This window comes from Phyllobates terribilis, unplaced genomic scaffold, assembly GCF_046119375.1.
Source record: "Phyllobates terribilis strain yellow unplaced genomic scaffold, ASM4611937v1 Scaffold_1__5_contigs__length_1240528914, whole genome shotgun sequence".
Classification (NCBI taxonomy): Eukaryota; Metazoa; Chordata; class Amphibia; order Anura; family Dendrobatidae; genus Phyllobates; species Phyllobates terribilis.
Window position 1 is genome coordinate 496,972,585 of NW_027362761.1, and position 18,609 is coordinate 496,991,193.

Below are 18,609 nucleotides of genomic sequence, written 5' to 3' on the forward strand. Positions count from 1 at the left end.
GGCATCAAATGCGACTAACTTAAGACTGTATACAAAGTAACAGGCTGATTATTCACACTGATTTCGAGCCCTTTTCAATGCTGAAATCAGAATGAAATTAAGATGAATTCTGTTTCCCACCTGTGTCAAGGGAAAAATTGCGGCCTTGTGGCAGTTTCTGCATTGCCTATGGTGGACCTGCAGCAGTAGATCCAAAAGAAGGCGGCTATGTTCACACATCATGGTTTTTTCTGCGCTCGTTTTCTGCAGCAAAACCTGATCTCTTGCCAGGAGGTTGTTCAGGATTTTTGTTGCAGTTTTCTTGCTTTTTTGCTGGTGCGTTTTTAGCGGGTGTTTTGCGTTTTTTTCACTGACTTTTTGCTTCTCTTATGCATGTACATAAAGGTCATTGAAAAAAAAACTTCATTCTTGTTTAGGCCCAAAACCCGCTGAAAGCTTGACACGTGTTTTTTCAGCGTTTTTTTCAACACCCATTGCTACTAATGGGTGAAAAAACGCTGAAAGAAGTCACATGCTCTATCGTGCAAAAAAAAACACAAAATCCTGAACAAAAAAAACAAACATGATGTGTGCATGAGATTTCTGGAATCTCATAGGCTTTGCTGGCACTGCAAAACGCAGCTGAAAATTTGCATTAAAAAAACGCTGAAAAAACCATGATATGTGAACATGGCCAAAAGCCAAGGGTCAGCCAAAAAATTAGCCAATTGGACATTTTAGGAATGCAACAGATGAAGCATTTGTAAAGGAAGTATTGCTCCCACTCCTACTACGCTCTGTGTACTCATAGGTTGAGCCCAGACACGGCACAATACTCTTACCGTGGATCTCACCACAAATCTGTGACAATTCTACAGCAAAATCCACATGTAGCATATGCGAATTTTGAGATTCTTCTGTATACGGTACATGCTCACTAAGGGGAAGCCATCAATCACAGTAGATGGTTAAGAGAGACTGTTACATTCTTCTCATTGTCCCAGTCTAATTATGAATTAATGCACATTGCATTACATTAAATATTTATTGGTATAAACAAAATGTGGAAAAAAAATCTAATTGTCATTTTATTTTTTCTGAATATATATATATTAAAAAAAAAAAAAAAAGCTGATAAAACCTCCCAAAATAACAGTGCTGATGTATGACCTAATAGGACATATTTTTTCCCTTCTAGTTGCTGTGAGGTTATGAAAACTTGGCTAAATACTTGAATACTCTAATAAAATCACAAGGACACAGAGGAAGGCGAGATCAAGTTACCAAACAGTTCCATCCATCATGCGCAGATGGTTATGGAGGTAGACCAGTGGACAAATATCTGTTCTGGACCCCAGCACACAATGAAATAATACAGAGCTCACTTACATTTATGACTGGAGATGGGGTGGAGAGGGATAAACCTTGAAGGTCTGATAATAAACTTGGAGAAAGGATAGCAGATTTGGGGAGAGCTACTGGAGTTGATACATCATTAACTGTAAAAGGAAAATAGAAAATAATGAAAATGTGTCAGTTATATAGAGCCATCAATATATACAAGAGCAGATTGACAAGTTCATCTTATTGTATGACGTAAACAAGACAGATTTCTTTATGAAGCTCTGTGTGTCTCCATGTTACAGACTATGCACAAACCCTGTGTAGTCTGATCCAGAGGTTATGTAACACCCTCTTTCTTCTGTTACCTCTATGACTGCCTGCAGGTTACCCGGAACACTAAGTAGAGGGTTAGAGAGGACCTCTACGACTGCCTGCAGGTTACCTGGAACACTAAGTAGAGGGTTAGAGAGGACCTCTACGACTGCCTGCAGGTTACCTGGAACACTAAGTAGAGGGTTAGAGAGGACCTCTACGACTGCCTGCAGTTTACCTGGAACAGTAAGTAGAGGGTTAGAGAGGACCTCTACGACTGCCTGCAGGTTACCTGGAACACTAAGTAGAGGGTTAGAGAGGACCTCTACGACTGCCTGCAGGTTACCTGGAACAGTAAGTAGAGGGTTAGAGAGGACCTCTACGACTGCCTGCAGGTTACCCGGAACACTAAGAAGAGGGTTAGAGAGGACCTCTACGACTGCCTGCAGGATGCCCGGAACACTAAGTAGAGGGTTAGAGAGGACCTCTACGACTGCCTGCAGGTTACCTGGAACACTAAGTAGAGGGTTAGAGAGGACCTCTACGACTACCTGCAGGTTACCCGGAACACTAAGAAGAGGGTTAGAGAGGACCTCTACGACTGCCTGCAGGATGCCCGGAACACTAAGTAGAGGGTTAGAGAGGACCTCTACGACTGCCTGCAGGTTACCCAGAACCATAAGTAGAGGGTTAGAGAGGCCCTCTACGACTGCCTGCAGGTTACCCGGAACACTAAGTAGAGGGTTAGAGAGGACCTCTACGACTGCCTGCAGGTTACCCGGAACCATAAGTAGAGGGTTAGAGAGGCCCTCTACGACTGCCTGCAGGTTACCCGGAACACTAAGCAGAGGGTTAGAGAGGACCTCTACGACTGCCTGCAGGTTACCCGGAACCATAAGTAGAGGGTTAGAGAGGGAGTTTGTGTTTTTTTTTGTTAGTAGTGTGAAGAGAGAGACAGGTCTGAATAAGGGATGTCTACACAATAATCGGGATTAGATTTTTAACCAAGACTAATTTTGAAGTTACTTACTTTACTAGATACTTTGAAGAAATTTAAAAAAAAACAACATGTCTGTCTTCCGGATTAGGAACATTTTGAAGAACAAATAGCCACCATCAGCGCCAACTTTACAGATGTGGCAGCTCCCTGCATGGTGGCTCAGTAGTCACACGGCTGAAGTCCTGGGTTCAGATAATGCCAGCATGTGCATGAAGTTTGTATGCTTTCCCCGTATGTGCATTGGTTTCCTCCAGGTACTTAGGTTTCCAAAAATTTAATGATAGGTAGATATTTGAGCTATAAAGATCTCTGTACAATGCTGCAGAAAAGCTTGGAGCTATATAAATTAACATCCTGAAACAAGTGTCTGCACATCAAGATTCTGGATTGGCTTTTACCCCAAGTTATATGGCAAGTCTTGTTAAAGGTTCGATATTGACTTTTAGGATTGCTACTTCCAATAGGTTGCGCTAGAGTTCTAGTCCTCTTCCTCTCTGAAAAGGCTTGCATTGCATGGGTTATAAGTCTCCTTACCCTGGCATATCAGGCATGTCACTCTCCATAAGAAGAAACATTATCCCAAACAGAAAATATTAACATGTAGGGGAAGCAGTCACATGTTGACTAGGCCATGATGTCACCAAAAAAACGTTGTGGACAGGGGCGCTATCTGACCCAAGGCCTACCCTGACAGAGATGCACACAAGTAATGATGTACAACAGCAAGATGCAATCTTTATGTTGTATAACCAGATGTAGAGAAGTCTGCATCAACAATACTTACAATCATCAAGGTCTAGAAGGGATACATCTTTTTTCCTGGCAGCTTCGTTCTCTTTGGCAGGTTTACGTTCAGTTTTCTGTTCGGAGTACAAAAAATAAAGACATTTCAGTCCAGATGGGGCATTGGTTGCCCCCACATTAAGTTTGTTATACATCTTCAAACTTGTTTTGAAGTAACATCAGTATAAGGGAGTAAAGAAGAGACAGTTCTTAAACAGACAAGTATTAGGCTGTGTGCCCACGTAGCGTTTTTCAAGCGTATATGCTGCGGAATTTCCGCAGCGTAAACGCTTGAAAAACGCATGTATATCCGCACCCCATGGTCCCCAATGGCATTCCGCAATGTCAATGCCCATGCTGCGGATTTTTCCGCAGCGTATATGCTGCGGTCAAAAATCCGCAGCATGTTCATTAATTTTGCGGAAGCGCAGCGGAATCAATGTGCGGATGGTACCCAAGTCTGGATGAGAGGAGACTCTCATCCAGACCTGGGTACCAAAGAACCTGTAAAAAAAAGAATAAAATAAAGTTTATACTTATCTTCTGATGTTTTCCCTCCATCGCGCTGTTGTCTGAAGGACCTGCCACGTCATTGAGTCATGTGACCCACCACATGACTCAATGACGTCACCGCAGGTCCTGCACAAGCCGCTCAAGCCTCCGGACGGGGCAGAGAATGCATCGGAAGGTGAGTATAAAGTTTATTTTTTTATTTTTTACCATTCTGAACAAGTTGTCAAGCACTTTTCCAAGTGATGCTTGGAGAAGTGCTTGATAACCCGCATGCGGAAATGCATGCAAAGACGCCTCACAAACGCTTCTACCTGGCGGGAAAACCGCATGTAATATCCGCATGCGATTTTCCCGCCAGGGAGAAGCGTAAAAAATATGCTTCTGGTCCGCAACGTGGGCACATAGCCTAAGGCTATGTGCCCACGATGCAGATTTGATGAAGAGCGTTTTTGCCTCTCTCTGGCAGAAAAAACGCATGCAGATTTACATGCGTTTTTTCTGCCAGAGATAAGCGTTTTTCCAGCGTTTTCACATGCGTTTTTTCAAGCACTTTTCCAAGCGATTTTTAGCATTACTTGGAAAAGTGCTTGACAAGTTGGTCACACAATATAAATCCTTGAAACCGGCACGGATTTATATTGTGTGACCAACTTAGATGCTTTAAATGCTGCATCTATAGTAAAAAAAAAAAAAAAAAAAAAGAATTAAAAATAAATAAAACCTGTATACTCACCCCTCCAATCTCCTCGCGGCAGCGATCCTCTCTCCTCGGCGTCCCGCGGTGTACTTTCAGGACCTGCGATGATCGAATTTAGTCAGCTGATGGTCACGCGACCATCACCTGACCGCTGACGTCAGCGGTCGCGTGACCATCAGCTGACTAAATGACGTCATCGCAGGTCCTGCAAGTACACCGTGGGACGCCGAGGAGAGAGGACGCCGCCGGGAGGAGACCGGAGAGGTGAGTATACAGGTTTTAATTATTTTTAACTTTTTTATTTCTTTTTTTCACCGTGTGGTAGTCGGGATGAAGAGGAGTTGTAGTCTCCTCTTCATCCTGGGTACCACACGCACCGCGATTACGCTGCAAATTCACGGCCATTGAATTTAATTGAAATGCAGCAAATCCACATATACCTGCGGGTTTGCTGTGTTTCAATGTTCCTCAATGGCCGCGAATTTTCAGTCTAATCGCGGTAGAAATGGTCATGCTGCGTTTTGCAACGCAATGCGAATTTGGCGCACTAATTAGCGCATCATGTGCTCAGCACATCCGAATTCACATTGCTTTGCATGGCAGACGGTTTTACAAGCGTTTTCGCAGCCGTAAAAACGCCGCAAAAACGCTACGTGGGCACATGGCCTCAGGCTACTGTAATCCTCATGCTTAAAAGAATAGAAGAAACAAGGTGAAGAAAAAGACAAGCAACCCGATGGCTTGACACTATCAAGATAACGGTGGAGAAGACCCTGGTGGACCCATCTAGGCTTGCACAAGATCGATCTTCCTATAGATCGCTCATCAATCAACTACTCTTTGGATCGTGATTGAGCCAAAGGCTGTTAATAATAAGTAGTATGCCTCAACAGTAAGAATCGTGCAACAGTCATTCCGGTGAAGTCTCCTAATTGAGGAAAAACTTATGTTGGGCTATTATGAGAATATAAAGTATGTCAAAATTCTTGGAACTCTGTCCTGCAGCTTTTTCCACTACAAGAAAGCATTGAGGATGTGCAATATTTGTGGTAGTCCGCACATTTACTACAACTGTGATATGCCCAAAAGTCAAATAAGAGCCAAGCAATGCATCTTCTTTATCGATGACCAATGGCTTGTATACTATGAGGTGATGGTACAATCTGTGACTTATTCACACTGCCTCCAGACATTTACACTGAACATGGTGATCAGGCGGCATGCGTACATTTTTTTAGCGTAGGATTCTATGGTATTACCTTCACGAACAAACAATAAGAAATCTTATACCTTGAGATGTTTGGGTTTTTTTTTAGTGTGGAAGATATGTAAGTCTACGGAATACAACTGCATATGTCTGCTACTGACTTCCATAGAAGGTGAAGGGAGTCCAGAGTACTGTGAAGTGTGAATAGAGCCTTGCGGTAAAGTTACACTAATTATTTTTCTAGTAATGCACTTTTATTAATACCTAAGAAAACTAACTAATTCCCTTAAAAAAAAACATGGCAGCAATTCTATAGAAACAGTGCCACCCCGGTCCATGGGTATGGCAGCTCCCCTGCATTCATGTAAATAGCTGCAACACCACATAACAGTGGGAAGGTATAGACATCCATACACACGAGGGAGAGTAAAAATTATCTGCTGGGGACATAGTGACCTCGCACTGAAAGCGCTGACAAGATGGGGCCAGCATATAACCAGAGTATGAAAAATTTTAACTCGCATTCTTATATTGGCATTAAAGATAGAAGTTGGCCAGGATTAGAGTACCTGATGAAGCTGCTTCAGAGAGAGCCATGGGTGTGTAAAGCAGAGTAAAAGGAAGGTACTGTGAGGAATCGAAGGTTTAACATACATTCTGGTTTGTGTCACACATTTCATCATTCCTTGTTTCCATATTTGTTCCTTCACGGTTCTGTAATTGATCATTGTAAAATTGTGCAAGCAAGTAATATATAAATATACATTTGTTATATATCACTTACTGACACAATTTTATACATAATACATTCAAACATGGATATATATAGAATATAGATATCTATCTATATGAATGATGCTAGAGTCTTCAAGCTATCCTTAAGTGCAGTCATTAAAGACAACCAAGCACTATGATGATGAATGTGGCTCATGAGGACCGCCTTAGGAAAGAAAGACCAAGAATTACTTCTGCTGTAGAGGATAAGTTCATCACGGTTACCAGCCTCCGAAACGACAAATTGACAGTTTCTGCCTGCTTATGATTGGAGAGCATCATACAGGGAGAAGAAGTACAAGCCCCCAGTGAAAACTGTCTAATAAAAAAAAAAAAGTTAGGTCCAAGTGGGTGTTAACTCATTAGTTACCAAATACTTTGACTGCTAATATCTCCACAATGGGGATTTTTTTTTTTTTTTTTTTTAAAAAAAACGTTTTATTCTGCTCTGCAGCCACTATTATTGTGGTGAAAGGTCCTTTTTAATGTATGTGCATTGAGCAGAGTGTCAAACTAGCATATATATTACCCATGACCTAAAAAAAGGCATATACCAAAGCATCAATGGAAGGAAAGTGGAAGAGGCAATGCAAGTGAAATGTTACTCAAATAGTGGCATTATCAAGATAATGTCTCATTTAAACCTCCTCAATAGGCCGACGCTCATTCCACTGTAGAAGGCAATGTGGGTCTAAGAGAAGATGTTAAAGGTACATTGCATCTAGATTTACCCATTTACAATTCATCTTGTTAATAGAGACAGAAGCTAGATAAAGCATATAGCAGATGAAGCAGGAGATTGAGGATTTCTCTTGCTCAATGCATAATTCATAGCCTCGGACTGCAAAGTGTGTAAAATGAGAATTTCACACCACTGCCAGAGCTGCGGAGCTGCACAGAGGCACATGAATTGCAGTTTACAGGCAGAATTTTACCTTCGCTTCCAAAATATTTGTGTGTTCTGCATCATTTAGAAACCATATCCTCTAACTGATAGCCCAATGTTACCTTGTATTGGCTCCTAAAAAGTTACCATTCCGATACGACTTACTTATTTAGCCCATTTAAGTAAAGGCTTCAGGAAGCTTTATGAAGAGTCTGGAATATTTTAGCGTGTATTTCCTGGGCACCTTATCTTAGAAGAGATGAAGCCTTACTTTTGGCTTTATTGGCAGATTTCTCTTGATTTTTTTTAACAAGTGCTTGTGATACAAACACACAACTGCAGATGCAGTAAATATGGTCACAACGAAGTACTGTAATATTTTATATCCAGTGAGATAATAGTACCTGGGAATAAGTGGTCCAGAAAGGTATGCTCCTCCTGGATCTGTATAAACATTTCTAATTTTGGGGAACAGAAAATTGGCAGAAAGTGGGGCAATAAGAGTTGTGGGCACTGTTCACCATAAGCTATGCGATCTAAAATACTACCAAACAAATATTGAAGAAAAACACCTAAAAAGAACACACATCACTAGTTAAAGTGATTGTTTGGTCTTAGAGTACCTGTGACTGCAGACTTAATAATCCTCGTAGCACTTTTTGTATTATTGTTGTCACATGCAGACTAGACGTGCACGGCCTCACTCAATGCAAGTGAATTGAGCAAGACCAGATATGTTTAGTTGGAATGTGTGCAAATCAGGTACATAGTTTTATACAATATCTATGCAACTTTGCTATAATCTGAAGGCAGTAAAGGGTGAAATGTCCAAATTGCTTTTGGTTTAGGATAATGAGAGGTTATGATAAGATTCCTGGTAGTGTAAACGTGTAAGGCAGCGGAGGGATTATTGTCAAAAGCCATGATGGTCTAGGGGAAGTGAAAGGGTTCATGTTGACATGCCTTGTAGTCTAAGACAGTGGATTTATATTTCATAGTTATATGGGCTGAGAAACGACCTAGGACCAGTCTTCTTAGTTACCTTGTTCCTGGCTCCCCTTCTAAGTACATTTTCGCTGGAACATCCGAGCAGCATGGTGGGCAGCAGGGAATAGGGGGCTTCGAGAATGACATACTTCAGAATCTCTATATGCGAGTACACATCAGTTTCTGACATTTCTGAAACATTATGAGAAAGCGCCCAACCCCTTTAAGGATTAATATTAACATTACTTGTGGTCTAGGGCAGCGATGAGGTGGCTAGTGTCAATATTTCAGGTGGTCTAGCGCAGCGATGAGGTGGCTAGTGTCAGTATTTCAGGTGGTCTAGGGCAGCGATGAGGTGGCTAGTGTCAATATTTCAGGTGGTCTAGCGCAGCGATGAGGTGGCTAGTGTCAGTATTTCAGGTGGTCTAGGGCAGCGATGAGGTGGCTAGTGTCAGTATTTCAGGTGGTCTAGGGCAGCGATGAGGTGGCTAGTGTCAATATTTCAGGTGGTCTAGCGCAGCGATGAGGTGGCTAGTGTCAGTATTTCAGGTGGTCTAGGGCAGCGATGAGGTGGCTAGTGTCAGTATTTCAGGTGGTCTAGGGCAGCGATGAGGTGGCTAGTGTCAGTATTTCAGGTGGTCTAGGGCAGCGATGAGGTGGCTAGTGTCAGTATTTCAGGTGGTCTAGGGCAGCGATGAGGTGGCTAGTGTCAGTATTTCAGGTGGTCTAGGGCAGCGATGAGGTGGCTAGTGTCAATATTTCAGGTGCTCTAGGGCAGCGATGAGGTGGCTAGTGTCAGTATTTCAGGTGGTCTAGGGCAGCGATGAGGTGGCTAGTGTCAGTATTTCAGGTGGTCTAGGGCAGCGATGAGGTGGCTAGTGTCAGTATTTCAGGTGGTCTAGGGCAGCGATGAGGTGGCTAGTGTCAGTATTTCAGGTGGTCTAGGGCAGCGATGAGGTGGCTAGTGTCAGTATTTCAGGTGGTCTAGGGCAGCGATGAGGTGGCTAGTGTCAGTATTTCAGGTGATCTAGGTTACAATCTAACAGATCACAAGAAAAACGCAACATGTTGTGATAATCCATCTAGAAAAAAAAAAAGAGAGAACCCGACCGATAAATTTAAGGTAGATGTGAAGCTAACCTTCACTCTATCCGTTGCCATTTACCTTCCCTACTAATCACCTAGCCCTCTCATTCACTGCTGTAACAGGCTGATTAAGACAACTATCCCAGGTGAAGGGGGATTAGGAGTTCCCTAGAGTAATCCAGTTTATAAAGTGTCAGATCCCAGTGACTAACAACCATCACCTACTATGTGACCGGGTGAAAATGTTATAGCTGGATCGTGCCATGTAGCCTAACTCGGGAGACAGGAGGGAAACATCTGGGCAGCATGTCTCACCTTGGGTTTAGGGACGTTTTTAGGTGCCTCTGGCACAGGTTCACTGCCCTCTCCAGATTCTGATGAAGAGTCAGAGTCCGAACTTCCATCAGAGGATGAAGAGCCCGAACCGTCGCTGTGTGCAGCGTTCCCATTCTTCTTATCTTCAGATTCACTTGAATAAAAAAAAGTCAATCATTATCATTGTGTAGAACAGGAGTTTTGCCATTTATTGATTTACTAATTATTTGAACCAATATAACCCAGGGCTACAAGGTGACCACAAATCTAGCAAAAACCATAAAAAAATTATACCCAAATGCTAATCGCAAAACCTCCAACCATGTCACAATGTGGCTATCATTTCAGTCCTAAGTAAGTAGGACAGTGAAAATCTGCTTGAACATCCTTTTCATTTTCTTTAAAATAGATGTAAAAACTCTGTGTAAACTCTTTATACATTAAAGGGGTTGTCCAGCCTTGGGGTACAAGTCTGCAGTCAATCTATGCGACTGCAGACTTGTGAATCTTCCCATCGCGTGCTATCAGGATTCTCCATTGCCGACGCCGGGAGCTTAACCACAAGTATGTGATTTGCAGGCGGTCACTTGCCAACTAGACGTACGTGCACTAAACAAAAAGTGCCTATGTCTCTGAAACCGCATGGAAGATTAAAAAATAAATAAAAATAAATACAATTAAATTATTATAATATATATATATTTAAATTAGTGTTGAGCGAGTATGTTCTGTTAACCCTTTCGCCGAGTATGCTCGGGCCGAGCTCCGAGTATTTATAGCTGCTCGGTGATATGGTTGAATCGCTCCCCCCCCCCCCCGTGTGCATGATTTGCGACTGTTTGACAGTTTTATTACATGTGAGGAATGTCTATTTCTTACACATTCCTCACATGTAATAAACCTGTCAAACAGTTGCAAATCATGCACATGGGAGCGATTCAACCATATCACCGAGCAGCTGTAAATACTCGGAGCTCGGCCCGAGCATACTCGGACAGAACATACTCGCTCAACACTAATTTTAATTATTGCAAATATACATACATACACACAACAAAAGGAATACTCAGGAGAGCTGTAGGAATAAAATAAGAGCAAAAACAGGCCAATTTTGTCCTGGTGACAGGTCCTTTTCAAGTGTAGAACACGCACCATGCAAACCTCTTGTGGTTATATCCATACATGTTTGGTCAATAAATTTACTTTCCTTGGTGCAGTTTTTTCCCCCACTGCGATGATAAATATAATTAATAACGTGTTATCTGGCCATTATTGACAGAATGTAATAAAACCTCGGTAAGGTGTCACAGTGACATACATCGGTGTGCGGTGCGGAGGCTCTGCGGCAGAGCCTACCGTTACCCTCGCCTATCCTGCTCCGCTTGTTTACAACCTATGGAGCTTCATGCTTCTCTAATGAGTAATATGTAGTGGCTAGCAGCGCTTCAGTTTTGCAGCAATGAAAAGCCTGTAATAATTTAACCCACAGATTTCATTTGTTCTGTGTGGGTGTAACAATATAAATCACTTTTAAAATCATTAAATCCTGACTTAAATTAATAAAGTCATAATTAGGGCATTATGCTGTGTTTGTTATGGAAGTGGCAGGGCGAGTTGCTTTAATTACTGTCTGTAATAAAAGGAGCAGAGTGCGTACTATGCCCCAATCAGGGCTGTCAGCCACGACGGCGAGAAACGGCAAACTCATCAACGGAGCCGGCAGCAGGTTACAGAGCAAAGGGTGATCATGTCTGCAGAGGCCACCGGCTGACAGTATGGAGGAAAACCCATCGCACACCATAGAATTTATTAGTCCTAATTACTAACCCGCTACCTTGTTCAACACTAGTCGATCCTTGCAGGAATCCCGCACAGATTATATGGAAGCTCCAAACATTTCCTTTGAGAAAACAATCTGTCAACAAGATTTTGCTAACCCATTTCAGAACAGCATAATGTAGGGACAGAGACCCTGATTCCAGCAATGTATCACTTACTAAGCTGCTGCAGTTTTGATAAAATCCCTGTTTTATCTGCTGCAGTTCTCTAAATGCTGAGCTCTGTGTAAACCCGTCCACACTGTGCAAAGGCAGAAAGCTGCCTATCAGTGGTGGCGGTGTGGTTATACAGAGCTCATGAACATGGAGCATGTTTACTAGTCCTGTAATGATATCAAAACTACAGGAAGCAGCTCAGTAAGTGACACATCCCTGGAATCAGGGTCTCTGTCTCTACATCATGCAGCTCTCAGTTTAGGTGGCAAAAACCTGATGACAGATTCCCTTTAAAACATGCACAATGCAGACAACAAATTTTCCAACATTTTCTTATATATTTTATCTATTGGGGTAGGGAGCTTCCATAGTTCTAGGTTGTTTTGCAATGCAGGTTTAAAAAAATGCAGATTTTAGCGGGACACATGAGCTTCCAGGTATGGTGGAAGAGTCACGTCTTTTCCATAGGGTAGTTATGTGACCGCTACATCTATGCACAAGACTCACATCCCTTCCCTCACTTTGCACACAGCTCTGCTATATAACATATGATCTGTCCATTGTACAAGGGCCATTAGCACAAAGCGTTCGAGCTCTACACTTTGGTGTATATTACCTGGGAGCTTTTCTTGTTGTATACACCAAACGTGTCTATAGAGATCCATACGCCAGAGGAAACCCACGAGGGTATCCTTTGTCAGCACAATTTCTGGTCTGTTGGAAGCAGCGCTTGTAGTGAAGGGCGCGTTCTGATGATAAGCAGGTCCTATTTTTGTTTTCCCACTATAAGTATGCCTTCACTCTTAACTTTTTTTTTTTACAAAAGTGGAAACGCCATTAAAACATTCCCTTCAATCTTACATTGTAATAGCTCTGATGTACCTAAAGGGATTTGAATCTAAAGTGTTTTTAACAATCACTATATTAGTCACAAGTCATTTCTATTCTTCAGAAAATGTCCTTGAAGGTAACTCGTGCCTCTTCATATGTGGTGTTAGGTTCTGCAATAGAGACCACAGGTGCCCGATGGCCCCCAGTGACTTACAACAGGGTCCTATGGACTCTGGCGGAATCTGTGAAGGAGCCCAACACAAATGTGAACAGAACCTTACAGATCAGGCACATTGCCATATAAAAGCCCCATAAAACTTTTGTCACCTACAAACTCCTGTGGGGCCCTGATGCATGTTGGACGCATTGCTTTAGACCACATAGAGGTGCAGAGGTCCCTTTCAGATCCCCCCAAAATAAAGCTGCTAGTACTGTACTGTATACGTCAGCATTCACAATCCATATAGCCCAAGGAGTCTTACCTATTTTTCTCTTTGTCTTGGTAACTTTCATGGCTTGACTCATCGTCTTCACTGGTAGAGCTCACTTCATTGTCCTCACTGCTACTTTCTTCCTGATCTTCACTATCCTCCTCGCTACCAGATTCTTCATCTAGAGAACAGGCATCTCATGTAAGAACTTTTGCCACACAACTGACAGGCACTATTCATGTGATTGGTCCTAAACATTACACCAAGACACAAAATACAATGGGGCAGACTTATGGAGCCAGAATAGCGGTGTGATTTGCGACAAAACATTGTCTTCATGACCTGCACCATATTTATGATGTGCTTTAGACGCTTCCTACTCCTTGTCTGACAAGAAGGTGTGGCCTCAGTGAAAATGGGTGTGGCTTACTGGAAAAGTGCTTGGTCTAACACGCCACACTGTGCACCAAAAATCAGCCAACTGATAAGTAGTGTAAACTCAGACTAAACAGGCTTAAAATCAGACAGATTTATCTAACAGCACAAAACTGTTCAGTCTAAGTTTGCACTAAGAATTAGATCGTATTGATAAATCTGCCCATTATCTTCATAGCAATCCTCCAATATGTCACTGTATGGGCATACATCGGCCACTGACTCCCATATCGTGAGATATAGGGTTTTTTTTTTTTTTACTGTGCCCATCTGCACAAGAAAGTTGACTACACTAAGCTTTGCCATAAAATAAAATAAAGTACTCTGATGCACAGCAACCCGGCGTGTCCAAAAAGGGCCATTTCTTGTGACACAAGAAGTGCACTTTGGCCTGTGATCATGCTTGGCATGTGTGCCGGGAGCCTTGCTGAAATCTGATTTTCCATCCCAAAGTGTAATAGGGTATATTCACATGGTGCTGCCCAATCAGGGTTTATTGCTGCATTGTATGGATACATCCTTAAAGGCTTGCACCTGTTCACACTTGTCTCATTCTGTTTGGAGGTGCTGGGCAGTTTTTTGATATTTTTGTAGTACACTCCTGACTGAGCACTCCTACCATCACCCTAAGGCGATTTTAAATAGAGCTGGATCCTATCTGTCGTTAAAATTGTAGACTTTCAGCCCAGGAGAGGAATGATATTAGGTTAGGCTCCAATCAAAGGGATACGCCTTGTCGTGGCTCTTGGGCTCTCATGAATTGGCCAATTTGTGCACATAGAAACTTCATTTTTTAACATACTTTCTATAGCAGTAATGCAGTTTCAATTTCATTTATTCAATGTTGGCATATTATAGCATTTCAGAGTGAAGCTGTATTTTCTTGGTCATATTGAACAGTCATGACGGTTTGCACCAATTCATACTTGCCTTATTCTGCTTGGAGGTACTAGTCCGTTTTTTTTATATTTGTAGTATACACCCTAAAAGGGAACCTGTCACCAGGTTTTTAACATCTAATCTGAGAGCACAATCGCTGATTACAGTGATGTGTCAATTTCTGGGCTGCTTGCTGTAGTTTTGATAAAATCACTGTTTTAACAGAACGAGATCATCGGACTAGTAATAGTGCTGCCATGTAATTCTTCATATTCAACAGATCTGTATAACACTGCCCCCACCACTGAAAGGCCGTTTTCTGTCTATGCACAGTGAACACAGAAAGCAGCCAATCAGTGTTGTGCACGGGGTTATACAGAGCTCAGCATCCTGCGCACTGTTATGTCTGTAACAGAGAAAACCATGATTTTATAAAAACTGTGTCAAGCAGCCCAGTAAGTGACATCGCTGGAATGAGGGTCTATACCCCTACATTCTGCAGCTCTCAGACTGGAGACGAAAAACCTGCTGATAGATTCTCTTTAAAAATAACCCATCAGCTGCCCTAGCAATTGCTCTATAATTATAAAACCCAGTTTAAATCCATGTTCACGCTATTGAAATCTGTGAAAGAATGCCTACCCGGGGTACGATTGACATTCATTGCAAGAACAATGTTGCAGTCGGCCCTTGGCAAATGTTGCACATGCATGTAACGTTTTGCCTCCCACCACAACATGTACAGGGCGCTGGCGAAGCCGGGGAGCGCACGCCCAGCTTCGTTGTACATCCCCCAGAGAGGCAGAACATTGCTCACATATACAAAATTAGTAAAAAGTCGACAAGGACGTCTCTATTACAAATCATGACGATCAAGCCCGTGCTTAAAAGATGGAAGGGAGGATTAGTCTAGGGTACACGTGTCAAACTCCGGCCCGTGGGCCAAATCTGGCCCTCAGGGTAGTTATAATTGGCCTCCCAACACCAGAACTGCCACCCCTATGTGGGGCCATTATTCTGTATGGAGGACTACAGGCTGATCGCCTCCATGCCACGTCACATTGATGCAGTAACTGATGCAAAAGGAGCCCCGACCAAGTATTAAGTGCATTTACTGAACATACATTTCAGTAGGCCAACATTTCAGATATTATAAAGTATTCTAATTTACTGAGATAATGACTTTTGTGTTTTCATTGGATGTAAGCCATAATCATCAACATTAACAGAAATAAACACTTGAAATAGATCACTCTGTTTGTAATGACTCTATATAATATATGAGTTTCACTTTTTGAATTGAAGAACTGAAATAAATTAACTTTTTGATGATATTCACCTGTATGTGGGGCCCATTATTCTGTAGTGAGGACTATATGGGGCCCATTATTCTGTATGGAGGACTATGTGAGGCCATTATTCTGTATGGAGGACTATGTGGTGCCCATAATACTGTATGGAGGACTATGCGAGGCCAATTATTCTGTATGGAGGACTATGCGGGGCCATTATTCTGTATGGAGGACTATGTGGGGCCCATTATTCTGTATGGAGGACTATGTGGTGCCCATTATACTGTATGGAGGACTATGTGGGGCCCATTATACTGTATGGAGGACTATGTGGGGCCATTATCCTGTATGAAGGACTATGTGGGGCCCATTATTCTGTAGTGAGGACTATATGGGGCCCATTATTCTGTATGGAGGACTATGTGAGGCCATTATTCTGTATGGAGGACTATGTGGTGCCCATAATACTGTATGGAGGACTATGCGAGGCCAATTATTCTGTATGGAGGACTATGCGGGGCCATTATTCTGTATGGAGGACTATGTGGGGCCCATTATTCTGTATGGAGGACTATGTGGTGCCCATAATACTGTATGGAGGACTATGTGGGGCCCATTATACTGTATGGAGGACTATGTGGGGCCATTATCCTGTATGAAGGACTATGTGGGGCCCATTATTCTGTAGTGAGGACTATATGGGGCCCATTATTCTGTATGGAGGACTATGTGAGGCCATTATTCTGTATGGAGGACTATGTGGTGCCCATAATACTGTATGGAGGACTATGCGAGGCCAATTATTCTGTATGGAGGACTATGCGGGGCCATTATTCTGTATGGAGGACTATGTGGGGCCCATTATTCTGTATGGAGGACTATGTGGTGCCCATTATACTGTATGGAGGACTATGTGGGGCCCATTATACTGTATGGAGGACTATGTGGGGCCATTATCCTGTATGAAGGACTATGTGGGGCCCATTATTCTGTAGTGAGGACTATATGGGGCCCATTATTCTGTATGGAGGACTATGTGAGGCCATTATTCTGTATGGAGGACTATGTGGTGCCCATAATACTGTATGGAGGACTATGCGAGGCCAATTATTCTGTATGGAGGACTATGCGGGGCCATTATTCTGTATGGAGGACTATGTGGGGCCCATTATTCTGTATGGAGGACTATGTGGTGCCCATTATACTGTATGGAGGACTATGTGGGGCCCATTATACTGTATGGAGGACTATGTGGGGCCATTATCCTGTATGAAGGACTATGTGGGGCCCATTATTCTGTAGTGAGGACTATATGGGGCCCATTATTCTGTATGGAGGACTATGTGAGGCCATTATTCTGTATGGAGGACTATGTGGTGCCCATAATACTGTATGGAGGACTATGCGAGGCCAATTATTCTGTATGGAGGACTATGCGGGGCCATTATTCTGTATGGAGGACTATGTGGGGCCCATTATTCTGTATGGAGGACTATGTGGTGCCCATAATACTGTATGGAGGACTATGAGAGGCCAATTATTCTGTATGGAGGATTATGTTGGGGCCCACTACTATATATGGAGGACTATGTGAGGCCCATTATTCTGTATGGAGGACTATGTTAGGCCCGTTATTCTGTATGGAGGACTATGTGAGGTCCATTATACTGTATGTAGGACTCTGTGGGGCCCATTATTCTGTATTGAGGACTATGTGGGGCCCATTTTGCTGTATGGAGGACTGTGGGCCCATTATACTGTATACTGGTTGACCCGCAACTTTGTCAAAGTTTTTCATTTTGGCCCTCTGTGTGTTTAAGTTGAACATCCCTGCTCTAGGGGAATCAACGCGCCGCCAGACAAGTCCTCACGTAGATCTGCATACCGTAAGAGTGGCTAAGGCATAAGGAGGAGCCAGTTATCAAGTAGAAATAGGGTGCAGTAGAGACATGGAGATGGTTTGGGGGGCTATGACAGCTGAAATGTTTCCTCTAAATATGGTTATACACATGGAATAAAGGTGGGGTAAAACTGCTGATTTTGACTATTTTGGCCGTCCATCGTCTTAAAATTATATGAAGTCTTTTGCAATATGGCAGTAGGCTAGTGATTAGTCATGTTAAAAATTTTCATCTGATGTCAGGTGAAACTAGAAGTGTACGGTCATCTTCTACAGTGCAAACATTATTCTAGGAGTGACCATATGTAATATCACATTTACCGCTGGAGGCTGCAGACTCGTTATCCTCCTCTTCATCTTCTTCAGAGGAGTAAAACTTATCTTTTGTAGCCTTCTCTTTTTTCGGCTTTCCCTCAGAAGTTGTCCACGTTTTAGCCTGTGGCAGCAAGAAATACTCATCAAAAAAAATGTATTATAACCCCTTATGTGCAAAGCCCATTTCAGCCTTAAGGACCAAACATTTTTTGGTTTGTTTTCATAGTCACATAGCAGGAGCCATAACTGTGTTATTCTTTTGTCTAAACTTTTGCAGTAATCCGACATGTAAAAGGAAGAGATTGGGACGCAGACAGCGGGGGCCACAAACACCAACCTTCTGTTTGACACTGATAAAATAAAGGGATTGTGTTAATTTCATGTGACAATTATAGCTAAAGAAATTACTTTTGACTCGAAGAACAATTTAGAAAGTTTGCAAGTTATTTTGCCAAAGGTGCAGAGGGCAAAAAGGTGGCAGAATGTAATTGTTCATGTGGGCGATATGCAGACAAGCCATATTTATACGGAGATCCAATTGTGTAAAGATTAATAAGATTTACAGAATATTTTGCTAGATAATGGAACTATCAGAACGTTCCATCAAAGGGTTAATGTACCGACATTATAAATCATGAAAAACTCCTAT

At 42.5% G+C, this 18,609-nt stretch overlaps 1 protein-coding gene across 4 annotated transcripts in view; it reads right to left on the bottom strand.

Moving 5' to 3' along the window:
* The window catches only part of AP3B1 (adaptor related protein complex 3 subunit beta 1), a 579,624-nt gene that overhangs the window by 400,003 nt on the left and 161,012 nt on the right, over positions 1-18,609 (bottom strand). For all 4 annotated transcript variants that reach the window (XR_012320508.1, XR_012320502.1, XM_073680171.1 and 1 more), the window contains exons 18-22: positions 17,967-18,081; positions 13,191-13,320; positions 9,884-10,037; positions 3,420-3,495; positions 1,369-1,478 (exon numbers count right to left, since the gene is read on the bottom strand). Coding sequence is in view for 2 of the 4 variants with exons in the window: in XM_073680171.1 (XP_073536272.1) it covers positions 1,369-1,478; positions 3,420-3,495; positions 9,884-10,037; positions 13,191-13,320; positions 17,967-18,081 (585 nt within the window). In the remaining 2 variants the exon portion in view is untranslated. The remainder of the gene's footprint in view (positions 1-1,368; positions 1,479-3,419; positions 3,496-9,883; positions 10,038-13,190; positions 13,321-17,966; positions 18,082-18,609) is intronic.